Raw genomic sequence first — 21,187 nt, 5'->3', positions numbered from 1 at the left:
CATGTCAAAAATGATAGAAAGATTAAGGGTTTTGTCAGCCCTTCAGGCTTTAGTTCTCCCCTATTCGCTATATATTCTGTTATAATTATTAGCAGAAGAATGGACAGCAGAAACATTTAATATCTTAATATTAGAAATCAATTAAAGTCACAGCAGCTGGATACGTTGAGTACTATAATATGGTATCAGGATATAATGCATACAATTACTAATACTGGATAACATAAGAGGTTGAACTGTGTTGATTTATCATCTTACATTTTGCAATACTCTTTAATACAGAATTTAACCTTGTAAACAATAAGTTTAGTTCCTATATTAAAGACCAAGCATGAATATTTTCAGGTTATAAATAAGCTCCCTCCTCCATCCCTTCCCCCTACTTGTGTCTCATTAGCATGAGGTTATATTATAGTGTGAAAAATCTGATTGACATGAACAAACACAATAGGTAATTCAGTGGGAAAACATTTCACTAACTCCTGCCTAATTTGGTACAGGAACTGCTGTGCTTGATAGCTGTGCTTGATATCATATAAAATGGTTACTGTACTACAGGCTGCATATTTGAAGAGCTTAGGAATATGGAGATGGACGGGTATTTATATAGTAACTTTTTGAAATTATTTTCACCTAGATAGCTATTTGAATTCAAAGAATTGATCTTTTATATTTTACATTATGTATTTAAAGGGGAGTGCATTTTAAAAAATGAATGCCAAAATACCTTATAAAATTGTATTATATTTTTATCATTGTTAAAATTATTAACCTCAAAGATATTGCAATTAGATTAGATTCTGTCATGTAATCTATAAATTATTCTTAATTGTTCAAATTCCTCAAATTATTTTTATCTGACAATGATTGTGGTTTTTTACTCTAAAAATAGTTTCAAACAGTAATAAATATTATTTTGCCTACTTCAGATGAACATTTCAAATGGTAACATTTCACTGCAAATAGACTGTTCTTGGAAGTTTTTTTTTCTACGTACAGAAAGTAATGCCAAATGAAAATTGCTTGTTTGCATTTGAACTTACTCAAGATATAATTTAGCTTCCTTTTAAGATATAGTGGAGATTTGCTTTCCAGTAAAAGTGCTTTTCTTTGAAATAGACTTCAAATAGCATTAAGTGAAATGTTTCATCTCTATCACCATATGTAAAATTCTTCCTAGTATTCAGTATTTTAACTATTTACCCATTGTAAAGATATACTCATCACCCTACCCCTAGCATTATCCTATACTGAAGCATAAAACTAGTATTTTAGCAAAGAAAAAAAACATTTTGCCATAACTAATTCCTTTCTCTCTTATTCTATTTCATCCTTCCTTTTTGCTATAGATAGTGTTGGTCTTTTTTCAGTGCCAGAGCTCTCACCTGTCACTCTTACATGAGGAAAGACAAGAGAGTCAAATATTAGTATGTATTGTTGCCCTTGTTATTTTAGTCCAAGAGAGAATCAGTTCTTGTGGAACAGCTGTATTATGCACATTTACACAATACATGCATACCTTTAGGTGCCCCAAGCTTTAACAATACTGTAGAAGGGATGGAGAACACACACAATCACAATATATTTTCTTGTACTGATATTATCAGTAATGCTAACCACAGCAAAGAAAGTGTGTGAAATACAGGTATCTATATCAATGGAAAAGAATATCCTACACGTGAAACTCAAAAAATTAGAATATTGTGCAAAAGTTCATTTATTTCAGTAATGCAACTTAAAAGGGGAAACTAATATATGAGATAGACTCATTCAAGCCGTGATTTGTCATAATTGTGATGATTATGGCTTACAGCTCATGAAAACCCCAAATCCACAATCTCAGAAAATTAGAATATTGTGAAAAGGTGCAATATTCTAGGCTCAAACTGTCCCACTCTAATCAGCTAATTAAGCCATAACACCTGCAAAGGGTTCCTGAGCCTTTAAATGGTCTTCCAGTCTGGTTCAGTAGGAATCACAATCATGGGGATGACTGCTGACCTGACAGTTGTGCAGAAAACCATCATTGACACCCTCCATAAGGAGGGAAAGCCTCAAAAGGTAATTGCAAAAGAAGTTGGATGTTCCCAAAGTGCTGTATCAAAGCACATTAATAGAAAGTTATGTGGAAGGGAAAAGTGTGGAAGAAAAAGGTGCACAAGCAGCAGGGATGACCGCAGCCTGGAGAGATTGTCAGGAAAAAGCCATTCAAAAGTGTTGGGGACTTTCACAAGGAGTGGACTGAGGCTGGAGTCAGTGCATCAAGAGCCACCACACATAGACGGATCCTGGACATGGGCTTCAAATGTCATATTCCTCTTGTCAAAGCCGATCCTGAACAACAAACAACGTCAGAAGCGTCTTACCTGGGCTAAAGAAAAACAGACCTGGTCTGTTGCTCAGTGGTCCAAAGTCCTCTTTTCTGATGAGAGCAACTTTTGCATCTCATTTGGAAACAAGGACCCAGAGTCTGGAGGAAGAATGGAGAAGCACACACTGCAAGATGCTTGAAATCCAGTGTGAAGTTTCCACAGTCTGTGTTGATTTGGGGAGCCATGTCATCTGCTGGTGTTGGTCCACTGTGCTTCATTAAGTCCAGGGTCAACGCAGCCGTCTACCAGGAGATTTTGGAGCACTTCATGCTTCCTTCCGCAGACAAGCTTTATGGGGATGGTGACTTCAGTTTCCAGCAGCACTTGGCACCTGTCCACACTGCCAAAAGCACCAAAACCTGGTTCAATGACCGTGGGATTACTGTGCTTGATTGGCCAGCAGACTCGCCTGACCTGAACCCCATAGAGAATCTATGGGGCATTGCCAAGAGAAAGATGAGAGACATGATACCGAACAATGCAGAAGAGCTGAAGGCCGCTAGTGAAGCATCCTGGTCTTCCATAACACCTCAGCAGTGCCACAGGCTGATAGCTTCTATGCCACGCCGCATTGAAGCAGTAATTGCTGCAAAAGGGGCCCAAACCAAGTACTGAGTACATATGCATGCTTATACTTTTCAGAGGTCCAATATTGTTCTATGTACACTCCTTCTTTTATTGATTGCATGTAATATTCTAATTTTCTGAGATTGTGGATTTGGGGTTTTCATGAGCTGTACGCCATAATCATCACAATTACGACAAATCACGGCTTGAACTATCTTGCTTTGCATGTAATGAGCCTATCATATATTAGTGTCCCCTTTTAAGTTGCATTACTGAAATAAATGAACTTTTGCATGATATTCTAATTTTTCGAGTTTCACCTGTAAATAGGAAAAGAATTCAAGAAGCATGGGAAACTCTGAAAAATGCTATCATAAAAGCCCAGTCCAGCACAATACCACTGAAAAAGAAAAACAAGAAAGTCAAGAAAAAACCAGCATGGCTGCACAAAGATCTCTCAGACAAACTGAAAGACAAAAAGCACAAGTACAAAAAATGGAAAGAGGGAAACATAACTAGGCTGATTATCAGCAGACAGCCAGAACATGCAAAGACGAAGTCAGGAAAACAAAGGCTCAGAATGAACAAAGACTTGCAACAGAAATCAAGGATAATAAAAAAAGTTTCTTTCAACATATTAATAACAAGAAAAAAGTCAAGGAAACTGAAGGTCCATTAAAAAGAGAAGATAGCAAGGAAGTAACAGGCAGAACGCAGAGCTGCTTAACTCATTCTTTGCATCAGTCTTCACACAAAAAGAAATTATAGCCCAACGTACCAAAAAAACTACTGCAAAAGACAAACTAGAAACAAAAAATAAAATAAGAAAATGGTAAGAGAACATCTATCCGACCTTGATGAATATAAATCACCAGGACCCGACAGATTGCATCCCACAATTCTGAAGGAGCTGGCAGATGTTATCTCAGAACCATTGCACCATATCTTTCAAAAATCCTAGAGCACCAGGGAAATACCTGAGGATTGGAAAAGGGCTGGTGTGGTTCCCATCTTCAAGAAAGGGGGGGGAAAAACAGATCCAGGAAACTACAGACCAATCAGTCTAACATCAATACCTGGGAAGATCCTGGAAAAGATAATCAAAAAACAGAGCTGCGGACAACTAGAAAGCAAGCAAATTTATAACTGGTAGACAGCACGGGTTTGTCAAAAACAGATCATGCCAAACCAATCTTATTTCATTCTTTGATAAAGTGACTAAATTAGTAGACCAGCAAAATGCTGTGGACATAGTATACTTAGACTTCAGTAAGGCATTTGACAAGGTGGACCACAATCTACTATGTGGTAAACTACAAATAGGTGAAATAGACAACATCACCACCAGATGGATATGTAGCTGTCTGACAAACTGTACTCAATGAGTAGTCCTCAATGGTACTACATCCACATGGAGAGAAGTAAGCAGTAAGCTCCGTCTTAGGCCCAGTAATCTTCATATCTTCATTAATGACTTAGATGAGGAAGTAGAAGGGGAACTTGTCAAATTTGCAGATGACATTAAACTGGCAGGAATAGCCAACCCAGAAGACAAGCTCAGGATCCAAAAAGATCTTGACAAACTCGAACAATGGGCACTATCCAACAGAATGAGTTTTAATGTGGAGAAAAGCAAAGTTTTACATATAGGCAGGAAAAATCAAAAGTTTAAATAAATATTAGGCGAGATCTGGCTCAAATCTGAGGACCCAGATTGTTGGGGGCAATTAAGCTGACTTTGTAATAATGCCGCTTGGGGTGTGTGTGAAAGCCCTAATAAGCAGGCATATACATAGAATGAAGGCTACTGCTAAGCTTGTAAGCCGCCCTGAGTCTTCGGAGAAGGGCGGGATATAAATGGGATTTTAAAAAAAAACAGCAACTGTGAGAGGGACCTTGGAAACCTAGTGGACGATCACTTGACTACGAGCCTGCATTGTGCAGCAGCAGCTAAAAAAACCTAATACAATCCTAGGTTATATAAACAGAGGCATAGAATCAAGATCACATAAAGTATTAGTACCACTTTATAAAACCCTAGGGCCTAGTGAGACTACACCTGGAATACTGCAGCCAATTTTGGTCACCATACTACAAAAAAGATGTTGAGACCTTCAAAAAGTTCAGAGAAGAGCAACTAAGATGATCAAAGGTCTGGAGACTAAAACATATGAAGAACAGCTGCAGGACTTGGGTTTGGCTAGTCTAATGAAAAGAAGAAATGGTGACATGGTAGCAGTATTCCAGTATTTGAGGAGCTGCCACAAAGAAGACGGCATCAAACTATTTTCCAAAGCACCAGAGGGCAAGACAAGAAACAATGGTTGGAAACTGACCAAAGAGAGAAGCAACCTGGAATTAAGGAGAAACTTCCTAACAGTGAGGACAGTTAACCAGTGGAAGAGCTTGCCTCCACAAATCATGGGCGCTCTATTACTGGAGGTTTATAAGAAGAGACTGGACAGTCACTTGTCTGAAGTGGTATAGGTTCTCCTGCTTGAGCAGGGGGCTGGACTAAAAGACCTCCAAGATCTCTTCCACCTCTATTCTATTCTATATTGATAGATACTGAAATCATACTGCAACTAAATAGCATAGATATAAGGGATTAGACTAGAAAGCAGGGGGCATGAGTTCTAGTTCCACCTTAGGCACAAAACCAGCTGGGTGACTTGGGCTAGTCACTTTCTCTCAGCCCTAGGAAGGAAGAGATGGCAAGCCACTTCTGAAAAACTTCGCTTCTTAAGATTTAATGTATACCTACTTCCACTGCAATACCAGTCCATTGGTTCTGATCCTGACCTCCAGGGAAAGAGAGTAACTAAAGTATGTAAATTTCCTCCCCTATATGATAATTTATAGACATTTGAAGATTCAATCATATCAGCTTCTTTTCCCTGCAGGTTAAATATGTTCACTTCCTTTGATGATTTCTCATAGGATTTGATTTCAGTTCACCTAACCATCTTCTGAAGACTGAGCTTTAGTTTGCTGTTGGTTTTTTTGGACTGTGATGCCCATAACTGAATATAGTATTCCAGGTGTATTCCATCTTATTATTATATACCAAAAGAGCATTTGCATTTTCACCAGCTACATCACCCTGTTGGTTCTTGTTCAGCTTGAAATCTGCACCACCCAGATTCTTTTTACATCTAGTATTACCAAAACAGGTTTCTCCTTATGTTAGTTGTATCTTTCTCCCCAAATGCAGGACTTTGCATTTTTCCTCCTTAAATTTATCTTGTTCATTTGGGCCCACCATTCAAGCTGTCTAGAGTTTTTTAAATCTTTTCTTTTTCATCTATAATGTAACAATTCCTCATTTTCTCATCAATTCTCCAGGCATTCCCAAGTCAAATAATCCTTAACATATGACCACAATTGAATCCGCCATTTTGGTTATATGTTGTTGCAATCATTAAGCCCCTGTGATTGCTTGACTTTCACAATCAAAGCTCTTCCTGTTGTTGCCATGCCCAGGGTACATGGGAGGCCCTAGGAGGTCCAGAGCCCACTGGTACATAGAAACGTACTATGGGTCACTTAGCTAGGCCCACTAGCATACAGATTTTTTCCCAGCCCCAACATATTTGGGTCTACTTACCTTACAATCACTTGCGCTATCCCGCACATGGGCCCTATTCTCATGATGGTTCATTATCCAAATTGTATGGCGAAGGGGTCTTCCAAACCATTGTGAGAATGATGGTATTTGTTAGCATTTTCTCCTACACTTTTGAAATACTGGGTCTAAGGGTCTTTCAGAATGCTGACTTTGTTAGTGTTTTGAACTGCAGATTTGTACAGATGGAAGGGAAAATCCCTCAAGATGCTGTGGGAGTGGTTCTCAAATTTTCCACCCCGGTTTGCAGTTTTCCCTGTTAGCTTCCCTAATGACTTTCCTGGAAAGCCAGCAGAGAAGATTGCAAATGGCAATCATCTGATCACAGGGTATTTGGCAGTCAGTCATAAATATAAATAGATTGCCAAGTACACAAAATGCACCACCCTAGGGGAAGAACACAGTGTTGTTTTATGCCTATTCTGTGGCTGTTGTGGCTGTGGTCATTAAACTACCAATCATAAGTCAAGGACTTTCTCTTTTGCAGTTAGCAATTCTGCAATTAGCTTTGCTGGGATTTAATACCTTGCAATATAATTCACTTGCCCTGGAGCACTGAATTCATTTAAATTAGGTAATTCTCTGTGACTGTCCTAGGCTGCTGATTTCTCCTTCCGTTATTGTGAACCACGATAATGGCCCACTAATGTCAATGACTGTACCTTTGTCTTTAGTGTCCGCTCTCTGCCCACCTAAATTTCATGTTTTCTCTTTGTAGCTGACTTTAGCAGAATGATTTGTGCCATAGATTCATTACAAATGAATTACAGTATTCTAATGTACTTCATGTGAGAATAGAAATTTTTATTCATGTTGAATAATCAATAGTGCAGCTTCCTGGAATCAAGTATGAGAACTCACCATTATGCAACTAAAACAACTGCACTGACCCAATTCAAATCTTATGGCTGTAGTTTGTTTTTTGTAGGCTTTTATTTATTTATTTTTAATATTTGTTTCAGAAACAATTGTTTCAGGTTCACATGAAACCTCATTTCAGGCTAATTGTAAAAATAAGGAGGAAAAAACCTTTTTTGTTGCTCTAAAATGATCTTTGAAATTTCTTGTCAGATTGATCTGCTTTGTCTCCTCATTATAATTAATAATTCTACCTTAGAAGAGCCTGGTTTAAACATTTGGGCTGCATTGTTGGTAGAGGGGGATAAATGGCTAAATAAGAAACATATATTATTACAGGTGAATATTATTTGTGAATGACAGTTTACTTTTGCATGGAGCAACTTATAAAAGCAATAAAAGTACATTTTTCTGCAAATGCAAAGCAAATGTTCATATTTAATGCAGTCTGCTTTTCCAAATATTTAATTCATATGCCTAACATGCAAACATGTTCTTTTGTACATTCAAAAGGTCAGCTATTAAAAGTGAGTTAATGCATATAGTCTTCTTAGCCTTCAGGTTTTGTATGATTAAAATAATTGGATATGGAGAAGAATGATACACATCTGTTTGCAAGTGAACCTTAATATAATATTCCACATTATTGATAATTATTTGTTTCTATATCTTACTGGAGTCCATTGTGTCTTCCTTATTTTTTAAAGTGGTAGCAAGTTGAAATTTTTGAAATGAATGTAGTTTGTTACTCTATAGATGTGAATGAAGATTAGTAATCAGTAAAAACAAATACAAAAAAGAATCATCATTTGTCATTTAAGAATAGGCTTTTTAAAAAAAATGTTCCAAGCTTAGTTTGAGTATTTTCATCTTGTGAGAAATTAAAAATCCAATCTACCTCTGATCATGAAACCTTTTAAACTCATGTCTAGCTTCCAGACACATTATACAAAATAATGTTTTTAGATAAGAAATATTTTGAAGATTGAATTAATTTCTATGATTCAGCTACCATATACCACAGATTTAAGCTGTGCTCTCATTGGAACCCAGAAGAATCTTTGATCATTTTATTCCTTTTACTTAGCATAAATCAGCATTGGCTTCAACCCATATATCTCTGCAAGTAGAAGCTATCAAACCAGTGATGTTTTAGTCAGATATAGTATCTGGTATATGGAACAAAACAATGTTGTACGTTTTTCCCAAGAAAGGTGTTGTGCTCTTTTTTCACATGGCCTTAAACACAAGTGATTTTTCCCTCCATAAGCAGTCTTCTTAAACACACTATCTTGAGAGAAACCTGCAAATTTGCTCAATTTGTGAATAAAAATTTCCAGATTTTTTAAAAATAATGTTTTTAATCTACTGCTTCCAGATATTTTGACATTCTTTTTTGTTTGTGAGGAAATTTCTGTGTAATAGGTTTTTAGGTTTCTATCCTTTATTTCTGGGTAATAGTTTTTCAGGTTTCCATCCTTTTCCTCTTTAATTAAGAGACACTCTTAATTAAAACACATAATGTAAAAACAAAACAAGCAATTACTTATATATGCATTATTCTGTATTTAGTAACACAAACAGATGCTTTGCTATTTTCAGCACCTCTTTGATTAGAATACCATAACTATTTTATATCTTTAATTACTTTATTGGATTGATTTTACTTTTTTTCTACTTTTTAAAAATGTCATTGCAACAAGCAACAAGCCATTCTTAGTAAAACAGTTGGCAAAAAGGCATTTGTTCAAAATGTATTACCGTAATATAGTACAATTGATCTGTTTAAGTTGATCCTAAGAAAAAAATAGGTTGGTGAGATAATGAAAAAATATGAAAGACATATTAACGTATTTCAACTTTGGGCACAAAAAACATGTGTTATTTGATTTTCTTTGGAAATACAAGAACCTTAGGTGTGGATAAAACGTTAAATGAAAGGGTGAACACACTCAATTTGATTTCATTTGCACGTTTCTCATTACTTTTATATAGCATTAAAAATGGAGCATCTCTTGACTGTCTTGAAAACAGTCATATAATACAGAACTGAATAAATTGTAGATTGAAAATGTGTAGTGTAGCTAGAAAATTTCTATGAAATGATAGTAGTACCCAGTGATATTAATGTCTTATATTACATTAATTCTGTTGAAATAACTTATTATACATTTCATTTAGTCAAATTCTGCTATTTTAGTCATTGGGAGTTTTTATATCTAGAAACCTGATTCACTGTATGGTAAATATCAGAACTTTGATTTCACTTTCTGAAAATCAGTCAGAAAAGCAGATACTGTATACCTGGCTTTCAATAAATCTAAAGATAGCTTGCTACTTCAATTACTTTCTCTTGAATATTATATTTTTAACTGAATACCATTCTTGCAGCATGAAGAATTTGTAGTGGTGTTCGATTACTTTTTACAGGTATTTACAGGTTAATCGGAATTTAGGCAAAATAGCATTTATCAAATCAACATTCTAGAATACTTTGCTCCTAACTCTATAGACATCTACCTATGCAGAATCATACGTCTTCATTACCAAGTATATCTTACTTTTCAGGAAATTTAATTCTAAAATCTACTGAAATATATGGAATTATTTCCTACTAAATGGCGGTTATTCAGCAGTAAGAACATAAGTGAAAACATAAGTTGTCTATTTTCCATTCTGAACTGCAGAATACTTACATTGTCTTATCTATCAGATTAACAGAACAAGTCTCTGAAGCATAATGAGCAGGTAAACATCTATTACAACTAAATACTAATAGTTTGAAAAAGCCAATATTAACTATTTGCTAAAATATTTGTTCCACTATTATAACAGATTTATTTATAAAAATGACATTTTTAAAAAACTGCATAATTAGCAAAATAATTAAAAACATTTATATTGTACAGAGGAACAATTGAATATTGTATTTAGTCAGTTAAAAACTGATAAAATTAAAGTTCTGGTTAAAGCTCTGAAATTATTTTTGATACATTCATTGTTAAAATGAAATACTATTGCCTTGGTTCTTACCTATAATGGTAACTATAATACATGAATATCAGTGCTTCAGCAGTGTCCACTGGATATTTTGCCACCTTCCAATTTGGCTGTTTTTTGTGTTGGCTGGGTCTGACAAAAGGTGCAGTTTAAAAAATCCGGAGAGCACCAGGTTGCAGAAGAGTACCATAGATTTCAGAAACCTAGATTCCACAGCTAAGTGTTTTAATAAGATCCTGAACTTTGTTGCTTTTTGCTTAACAAACTATTTTAATTAGAACTGGAGAATAACTGTTCACTGCATATATTTGTCTAACCACAAGGTACTCTCTGAAAGAGAGCAAAAATGCTTTTAGAACTAAGCATGTATAAGCAATATATATCCGTGTAACATAGAAAGTAATTGTTAACTAGTTTTGTGCCAAAGAAAACTCCAATATTTGTATTGTTCTATATTAGGTATAAGAGGAATTATTGTATTCTGCAATCATGGGCTATAACTGTGAGCCAAGAGAATTAGTACATTATATTAGGTTGTTTTTTCTTTTGCAAGCTAATTTAGCAATTGTTGAGTTCCTATAGCAGCAAATAGATAATTGAATCTTAAAAATATTTAAATCTACTACAGTGGATACATGTTTATTCCAAGTACAAATGGAGTGATTTTGATCAAAAATTTGGGGTGCTATATTAGCACATGAACGGAACTAAATTAAATGAAGATTTTAATTACAGATGTTCATGCTAATAATTGATATGCCTGACAGAATCTGAGAGTTACTGACTTGCTAGTTTTATTTTCCTTTATTAGGAAAAAAAAGTACTTTAAAGCATTAAACTAGTTCAAAAACATTAAAGATAGTTTCACCATGGAAGCTTTATAACAATGGATTTTTTCCTAATTATGTTTGAGGACTGAATGTGTAAGAGAAAGTCCTCTCTCCACACATTGCCTCAGGATGCAGCTAATAATAATAGTATTTTGATGACTTTCTATAATGGAGTATAATAAAAATCAATGGAGTACAATAAATTCTAAACTATGTGTATATAGTGACAGCAATCTCATCCTTAATGCATGCATATTGATAGCAAAGAAAATATATAAATACTAACCTTCTGATGACTCTTTCTTCTGAAATCAAGTAAAACTTCAGAGGCTTTTTCTGTATATTTTCTCTTCCCGGTACTAACACAGTTGGCTAGCACAGTTCTATGTTATTTTGTTTATATCCAAGTATATGTCCTCCACTTTTAGCTTAATGAACAACCTATCTAAATAATTTCCTTCTGCAACAGAAAAGATGGAGAGTTTTTCTAGCTGCTGTGCCTATTCCTTTCATTTGCATTCTGAGCTGCACTAACCAGCAACAGCTGAACTTGCTTCCATATACAGCACAGCACACTTGGGTGTGTTTCTTAAACAAATGCATGCCTTGACGTAAAAACTGCCAGCCCATGTATGAAGTAATTGAAGAAAGGGAAGGGGGGAAGAGAGAGAGAAAGAGAGAGAGACCAAAGGATTTCCTATCCACCGCCTTTGGAGTAGAATTGAAATAGGGAGAGGAAAATGAGTGGGAATCACAATATGAACAAGGAGATACTGTTTGTTAGTTGAATGGAAAGCAAGCAACAGATGGGGAAACTATAAAGAGTTTAGGTACTGTACTATAATTGCAAAGCATTGTTACTTGGTTGCTCAAAGTTGCCTTTAGCTGTTACCATAATGAGCTTACTTTAGAGGAGAGATTCATTTATACTGACCCAATTTTCTGTTTCCAGGAATAAAAGAAACAGGAGATTTGTGGATGTATGTGTTCGTATTCATTTATTGTTCTGAAGAATGCAAACCTGAATGTCATATTAAATTCTTTTTAAAGTTTATTTAATGAGAAGCAGTTGTTACAGCAATAGTGTTTAAAAAAACTTTGGCAAAATAAGACATTAAAACTATTAACTCTTAAGTTACGTGGCATACTAAATGAGAAGGGAGGAGAAAAGGCTTGGTGATAGGTCCAAGAAAAAAATAATTAAATCAGTTTTTTTTATGTAAGTGAAAAATCTATTAATTGGTTTCTAACTCAGTTTCTTAAATATTTATTTAGCCAGAAACACAGATTTTATTTTATTATTCCCATCTCAGTTCAATAACACTAGCTACCAACAATCAGGAAAACACAAATACTAGCCAGTATTTTCCTGATGACATATTCTGTTGTCACTGAGTGTCCATCTAGAAGCCAATATATTATTTAGGATTCAGTTAGCTCAAATCAGTTAGCTCATACTGAAATACCAAAAACAAAAGTTTTATTGAATAAATATTAACAGGGTTACAGAGAAAGAAAGGCACCAACCCATTTCTCTTAGATTGACCAGAAAATCCAGAAATGACAGTAAAGAGACCCAGTAAAGTTGCCCATTTCATGTCATTTTTTATTCTTTGGACTTTAGATCAATTTGCTTTTTGGTGCCTCGGGCTTTTGTTTCATTTTTATACTTGAGGGACAGTGAATATAATAACACCTAATTATTTTTTATTCACAACTTCAAACAATGTAATGCTCTGCCAGTTAGCTTTTAAATAATACATTGTCTCTAGCCAACAACACCTGGGATTGGTCTGGTAGCATATTTTATCAACTGTGGGAACACAAATAGTCAAACCTTTGCTTAAAATATTTTTAAGAGAACCATTATTACTATTTCACTTTTTCCTTGTCAATCTTGTATGCTATTACTACAAATATAAAGTTTATATAATTGAATACAAACAGCAAATGATAATCATTTAGACATAGCAGTTTAATTTTAAAATATAATTGGTGCATTAATTAAATACTTTGTGGAATTGCAAATAAATTTTAGATACAAATTGAAATATAAAGCTTTTATATTGTAAGGGCAGAGTTGAATGTTTCAGATTCATGACATGTCTTTAAAATCCAAATACTATCTGAAGCAGGACCGGAAGGCTGTGATGTTATTTGATTTGAACTAGAGCCTTGGTGGAGCAGTGGGCTAATGCCTCCTTAAGTAACACCAGCTGCCTGCAATTAGTGCAGGTTTGAGTCCCACCAGGCTCAAGGTTGACTCAGCCTTCCATCCTTCTGAGGTAGGTAAAATGAGGACCCAGATTGTTGGGGGCAATAAGCTGACTTTGTAATAAGGCTGCTTGGGGGGGGGCGAAAGCCCTAATAAGCAGGCATATACATAGAATGAAGGCTATTGCTAAGCACTTTGATTTGTGCTTTAGATTGTAAGCTGCCCTGAGTCTTCAGAGAAGGGCGGGATATAAATGGGATTAAAAAAAAACTACAGATAGTTGGGATCAGCAACACCAGGCATGTCAAACTCGCGATGTCGCGCGACGTATTGGAACTTTTTCCCCATTGCCGGCAATGGGGTAGGCGCGGTTTTGTCGTGACGCGTCCGGCCCATGGGCCGGCAGTTTGACACCCCTGAGCAACACCATTACTAAGTGCCATGGTTGCTGAACAAAAAAATCATGTGACTTCAAGGACTTACAGCCTCACATCTGCTTCAGTTGTTAAGCAAATCACTACAGCTGTTAAGTAAAGCATTCTATATTCTCCTTTAACTCTGCTTCTCACAAGCCTGTTGCAAATCATATAAATGTTGTGACCTTGGGACACTGCAATAGTCATAACTTGGTGGAGCAGTGGGCTAATGTCTCAAGTAACACCAGCTGCCTGCAATTACTGCAGGTTCGCATCCCACCAGGCTCAAGGTTGACTCAGCCTTCCATCCTTCCGAGGTAGGTAAAATGAGGACCCAGATTGTTGGGGGCAATAAGCTGACTTTGTAATAATGCCGCTTTGGGGGGGGGCGAAAGCCCTAATAAGCAGGCATATACATAGAATGAAAGCTATTGCTAAGCACATTGGTTTGTGCTTAAATTGTAAGCCGCCCTGAGTCTTCGGAGAAGGGCGGGATATAAATGGGATTAAAATAAAAAATAAAATAAAAATAAAAATAAAAATAACTGTATGCCATTTGCTAAGCTCCCAAATGGTGATCACATGACTGCAGAATCCTGCAATAATCATAAATGAAGGATTGATCACAAAGCTGGAGGTTACCATCACAATTAAACTTCAAACAGTCACTAAATGAGGGAGTCAGTAAGCAAGGTCTACTTGTAACTTTGTTTCAATGCTCTTATGATAAAAAAAATCTTTAATTCTTCAGGTATTTATCTCTCAGACTTGACATATATTGACTCAGCATATCCATCAACAGGAAGTATTCTGGAAAATGAGCAGAGATCAAACTTAATGAATAATATTCTTAGAATAATTTCAGACTTACAGCAATCTTGTGAATATGGTAAGTTACACCATGCATTTATATTACAGCATTATCTGCAAACAGTGAATAAAATAGCTTGAATATTAATTGAGGCTTGCTCAAATTTCACCTTTGATTAAAGGTGTTGATGGGATATTTTAAAAAAATAATTCAAGATATGAAGATAAGGTGATCATTTCCCCAGTAAAATAGCAGAAATCTATTCAAACACCCCCAAATCTTTGAGGATATCTTAAAATATTTCCTTGGATCTTTACTATAATTGAAGAGACAAATGTAAAGGGTAATATTTTTTACTAAATTCAAAGTAAAATGACTTTTCTCAACTTAGCATTAACTTTAAAAAATAATTAACAGACTTTTTTACAGTAAGCTTTCTGTTATTCAAAAACATCTTGAAAGCTACCCTCTTAATTTTGACTAAGTCTATTTCAAATAAAGTAGTCTCCAAATAAGAACCTTCCTTTTCATTTATTTATCTATTATTTAATTGTTCAATTTCTATAGCTGTCCATCTCAGTCAATGACTCTGGGCAGCTTATAGTTCATTTTTACTAAATATTAATTAAGCTTTCCACTTAATTTTATTTAGACAAGATAGGTGCAGGAAATGAATATAGGTTTATTGTATGCTAACACTCTCTACAGGAATCTGAACTATTAACAGTCATAGTAAATTGGTGTTAGATAAGAGTCAGTGGAATTCAAGATGGGCTGGGTAGGAAGGGACTTGAGACTGGTGATGCAATTTACCCTTCCTTGGGCCTCAGTCTGGTCATCGCCTACAGATCGCTGAAGCCAGAGTTCTTGTTTTTTTCAGTTATGGGAAAATAATGGGTAGGAAGAACCCTACCTTCCATTTACAGATGGCTCAATTGCCTTTTTATACCAAACCGCAACTGATAAACCACTGCCCAAAAGAAAATCACTGTTTACCTCTAGAATTATATTACATCCTAAGCTGCTGAAGCTTTTGGTAGGAATCCTGTGCAGATTGTTTTTAAGCTTTGGATGCCGTATTGTTTCAATATGTCCTAAGGCACGGGTGTCACTTGATTGAGTCACATGGTGTATCATGACATATTGCGATGTTTTTTGCCTTTGCAGAGCCAGGGTGGGCGTAGCCTGCGTGTGATGCATCCAGCCTGCAGGCAGCCCATTTGACACCCCTGTCCTAAGGTCTAGAATGTTTACTGTGAATATTTGGAGGAAACAAATATTTTTTTTTCCTTTATGTATTTCTGTTTTCAGAAAGTGTCTTCTTTGTATTTTGTTACTTAGAAATAGATATTTTTCTTCAAAATAATAGAGCTTTTGCATTCATGTGGGCTGGAATTTCTTTTTATCCTGTCTACCCAATTTATCAGGCTGATGATTTGCAGGGTTTTTTTTGTTTGTTTCTCTTTTATTTTCTTTACACAAGGTTTTTGGCAGAGTGAAATTATCTCTGGGATTATAGGATGCTGCTTGTCTGCAAGGGTTAGACAGCTCCCTACTGTGCAAAGAAACTATGGTTATATGTGCAAATTCCCTGAGATCAAAAGCCATCTCTGATGCTCTAAGACAGGGGTAGGCAACCTCGGCTCTTTTATGACTCATGGACTTCAACTCCCAGAATTCCTGAGCCAGCATATCTGGCTCAGGAATTCTAGGAGTTGAAGTCCATGAGTCATAAAAGAGCCGAGGTTGCCTACCCCTGCTCTAAGAAGAGAAATTTATGATAAGATTTTTTTTCAGTACTTGTCTGAAAAATATTTTGTTTATTGCATTGGAGGAGATGTAAATCATGTTATTGGACAAAGTCTTAGAATCTGGCTAAATACAAGATGATTATTGGCTGTGAATATTTAGGAAATCACAAAATATGTAACATCTATAAAGCAAAATTTAAATGTGAGTTTCAATTTTCATATATATGTAGAATTGTGATCAGAATTCTATATAGAAGATTAGTAGCCACCAACATTTATTCATATGACTTTACTCTTATGAGTGGGGTGCAATGTCTCATCAGTTAAAGATGCTGAGCTTGTCAGAGAGCTGACAGCCTGGATTTGAGACCCGAGGTCTGTGCAACAAGGTGTGCTCCTGTTACTTGCCCCAGCTCCTGCCCACCTAGCAGTTTGAAAGCATGTAACTAGATTAATAGGTACCACTTCAATGGGAAGTAACAGCATTCCATATGTTTTTGGCATATAGCCATACTGGCCACATGACCACAGATATTGGCTTCAGACAATGATGACTTTCATCAGCCAAGAAACAGATATAAGCACTGTGCGCTAGAATTGGACATAACTGACAGGGAAACCTTTACCTTTATTGATATGAAGCAGTTTCTAATATATTTTAGCTGGGAATGAGGTTGCCAGATTTCACATTAGGAGCAAGGGAACAACAAGGTCATATATCCTTTAGTTGTTCAACAGTGAAAGGACACAGGGCAGAAAACATCCTGCAAAAAACAGAGTTCCACAACACAGTCCTTTCAGCAGTTCCAAAATGGCTCCACACCCATTTGCACTACTCAGGTGACCCTGAAGACACAAACAAACCTTCAAGTATCCTCAGTGACTCTCTAAGACAGGGTGTCAAACGTCATGTGACACGTCGCAATGTATCGTAACTTTTTTGCCATTGCAATGGGGTGGGTGTGGTTTCGCTATGATGCATCTGGCCCATTGGCCAGCAGTTTGACCCCTGATCTAAAAGAATGCAAATGATCAGCTGTCTGCAAGGAATTTAAATCCTTCCATTCCCCTCCATCCTGTCAGAGCTGAAGAAGCTTCTTGGATGAGAAGCAAAATGTCTTCAAAGAAAAACAAAGTCAGATTTTATGTGCATAGCCTAGCTTCCTGCTTTTCCTTCCCCATCCAATTACTGCTATTAAGATTCTTATAAACAAGTTGGTCTTAATTCTATCACAGACATTTGTGGGAATAGTAGTTAGCTAAATGCCTACTTTTGGGGGGGGAAGGAAGATAACATTATAACAATAATAGTTAACATTGATATGAAATCATGCCATATAAAAATACATAGATCTTAATGGCTGCCAATAAAATAACTGCTCTCCATTATATACTTATTACTATTTAGATATTTCTGTGTTGCCTCATGTTCAAAAGTACCTGAATTCTGTTCAGTATATAGAGGAACTTCAGAAGTTTGTGGAAGATGATAATTATAAGTAAGTATATAATCTAGTCAATTGTAATATATTCATTATTAAATTTTTGTTTTTAAAGTAATTTTGTGTAAAGTAATTAATGTTTTAAATTTTTAGGACATTTCTGTTTATAGGCTCTCATTTTTCATGAATACTTTCTTGCTCTTTTTTTTCTTTTTTTCTTTCTTTCTCTTTCTTTCCTAGAACATAACCCTTAGCTGTAAATATTAAAAATGAATGAATGAAAAGAATAAACAGAAACTCCTGTAGTGGTTTAGGTATTGAACTAGGAATCAGGAAATTCATCTATTGCAATTCACTGGGTGAGCAGTAATTCTCTCCACCCAACCTGCAATACAGGGTTCTGGTTTTTGAGGGGATTCCCATGTAATTTCCTTTGAGTTCCTATAGGAAAGGTGGAATATAAATCTAACAGATGAATAAGAATCAACAGATGTTCAGGATCTAAGACAATCTTAATCTATTATGAATTACAGTATTTGTTATATTTCCCTATTCTTAATCATCTTCCCTCTGAATTTCTTATTCTGTTATTAACTGCGGTATTTCGTATTCATCATATAAATCCATACTGGCCTTTTTAAAAACGAACATATAGCAGTTATATGTGCAACTGTTTCATTCTCCTTTTCTTTTAAGTTATACAGAGTGGGAGAAAGTTTCCAGGAAATGACAGCGTTTTTAAATGGCACTTCTAAATCACATATTTTTCTTTTAAAATGAAAAATAGGTATTTTGTATCTTATTAAAAGAATTGAAAATTTTTTTATTTAAATCTGTCAAAATATGATAATGGTTACTATTTATTTTGTTGTTTTTAATTTATACTCCACCTAACTCATGGTTTGATGCTACTCTGGGGAGCTAATTATTATATTTTTATCTCACCTTTTCATATGTGTAACTCAAGATGGTTAACATTCTTAACACTCCTGCCTTCTACTTTCCCCACAACAACAATCCTATGATATCTATTAGGCTGAGAGAGAGTGACTGCCTAAGGTCATCCAGACATTTTCATGCTTAAGGGAAAGCTAGAAGTCACAGTCTCCTTGTTTCTAGGTCAGCACCTTAACCACCACCAATCTGGCTCAAATGATTTATTGATGGACTCCTAGTAGGATCTCCTAGAACAGAGGTACCCAACCTTTTGGGCACCAGGGACCGGTTCCATGGAGAGATGTTTTTCTATGGACCACAGGATGTGTGGTTTTATGGGCTACCTGTATCTTGCAGATGGGGCTTTGCTTTTTTGTGCGGCCCAGTTGCTGGCATGCTGTAGTCTGGTACTGGTCCACGGACCAGGGGTTGAGGACTCCTGTCCTAGAAAATGAAAGTAAGTGTAGATGTCTGAATTTGCTATTAGCAATATCTTTTTTTCTTAACACAGACTTTCATTAAAAATAGAACCTGGGACCAGTACCTCACGCCCCACTGCATCTCATGAAGATTTAGTTGGTAAGTACTCAACAATAAAACACTCTGATTCTACTCCCCAGTATTCCTATTTTCTGGACTTATAATATCCATAAAATCTTTTTTAAGCAAATTTAATTTAAGCAAAGTTTTAAATAAACTAAAAAGAGAGGGAAATAGATGAAATCTGTATATGTACTTCTAAATTATTTTGAAGATTTTGAAGAATTGTAAGAACAAACTTGCTCTTTGCTCTACTCATTTTACTTATTTTTTCCAGGCCCTGAAGTGGGTGTTTCTCCCCAAATGGTGCAAAAGAATGCTACTGCTGAAGGAGTATTGCTACCACCAACTCCTCCATCTCCTAGAAACTTGATGCCTCATGGGCATAGAAAATGTCACAGTTTGGGATACAAGTTAGCATTTCATTTGAGATTCAGTTCCTTCTGTTATTTAAATTCATTATACTCCACATTATTGTTATTTAAAAAGCTATATATAGGAACTAAGTATCTTCTTTGCCATTGACTTTTCATGCAGTGTGTATATTAGGTTGTTTAAATAGCTTGGTAGATGTATACCTTTTTATTAGTAAATACAAGATAAATATAAGTAAAGGTATATATCTTATAGATAAAGTAATGTCTGAATTTGTATATCGTGATAACTCAGGATTATTAAATAATCTGTTAAACAAGCCAGACATAGATTTGCAGACAGGCAATGCAATCATGACATTGTTGGAACCCTAAAACAGAGAAACAGTCAAAAACAGAAAAGTTTAACAATACGTCAGTCTTGATATACAGTATATATATAATTCTACCATCACAAAGTATTTATTATTTGTTTGACTGATTACAGAATATTTTTCTATTTTGTTTTAATTTCCTTTGCTTTAAACTTCTCTGTATTGTTAGAGCTTTGAATAGGACATTTGGATTAGCAGATTAACTCAGTGATCTAAATGGGGCCTTTCTGTTTTCAGGAAACAAAACAAATTAGTTATAAGGCAAGAAATTGTGCGTTTCTGTTTATAATGTTTTGTTAAATCATAATTATACTCATTAAACTGACATGCCATGGTTTCATATTGATTTATAGACTGAACCAGATTGTTCATATATTGATTGATTATGCTTCATCAAGTCAATGTCAGTTCTTAGCAAACACAGGGATAGATTTTCTCCAAAATAATCTGTTTCTAACTTGGTCCTTCAGGTCTTCCATTGGTGCACCAGTCATTACTATAACTAAGTCCCTCTACCTTACTAATTAAATAAACCTAAACCTAATGATCATCCTCTTGCTCTGAGCAAAAGAAAAAAGAAAAAAAGAAAGAAATGCAGTTAATCCTCATATTTAAACATTAGTTCCAAAAATTTAGGAATTAAATTGCAAAGTACATATATACAGCTTCTCACTTGCGAATCACTTTATGATTGTAAATGTGGTTGGCAATCTATTTAGGCTGCTTGTGGTAAAGAAAAATCAATACTTAAACACTGGTAGCAGATATAACTTCCTAATAACATTTTCATTCTTCCGTGCCCATTTCTAAGTGTAACATTGGAATCCATTCTTTAATAGTCCATGTTCATAAATATTTGTCCATTGTTCATAAAGGTATAAAGTACATGTACATTAAAAGAAAAAAGCAGGAATTGTAGAATTTTAGTACAAAAATATTAACTCATTTATGCCTATTTCATATCTATTATAAAATTACATATTCTTGGGAACATTTATCTTTTAAAACTTTTTTAAATTGCCTTTATTCTGTCTTTCCCTTTGGATTTGATTATTGAGGTCTGATCTATTATTAAA

The 21,187-nt window shown here is 35.3% G+C and overlaps 1 protein-coding gene across 3 annotated transcripts in view; it reads left to right on the top strand.

The window, feature by feature from the left end:
* RALGPS2 (Ral GEF with PH domain and SH3 binding motif 2) overlaps window positions 1-21,187 on the top strand; it is a 113,314-nt gene that overhangs the window by 59,710 nt on the left and 32,417 nt on the right. For all 3 annotated transcript variants that reach the window (XM_081325784.1, XM_081325785.1, XM_081325786.1), the window contains exons 9-12: window positions 14,635-14,772; window positions 17,854-17,944; window positions 19,335-19,402; window positions 19,641-19,776. In XM_081325784.1, coding sequence (XP_081181910.1) covers window positions 14,635-14,772; window positions 17,854-17,944; window positions 19,335-19,402; window positions 19,641-19,776 — 433 coding nt within the window. The remainder of the gene's footprint in view (window positions 1-14,634; window positions 14,773-17,853; window positions 17,945-19,334; window positions 19,403-19,640; window positions 19,777-21,187) is intronic.

This window comes from Vipera berus, assembly GCF_964194415.1.
Source record: "Vipera berus genome assembly, chromosome: 3".
NCBI classification, from domain to species: Eukaryota; Metazoa; Chordata; class Lepidosauria; order Squamata; family Viperidae; genus Vipera; species Vipera berus.
Note: the sequence above shows the minus strand (reverse complement) of the source record. Positions and strands in the feature narration are given on the sequence as shown.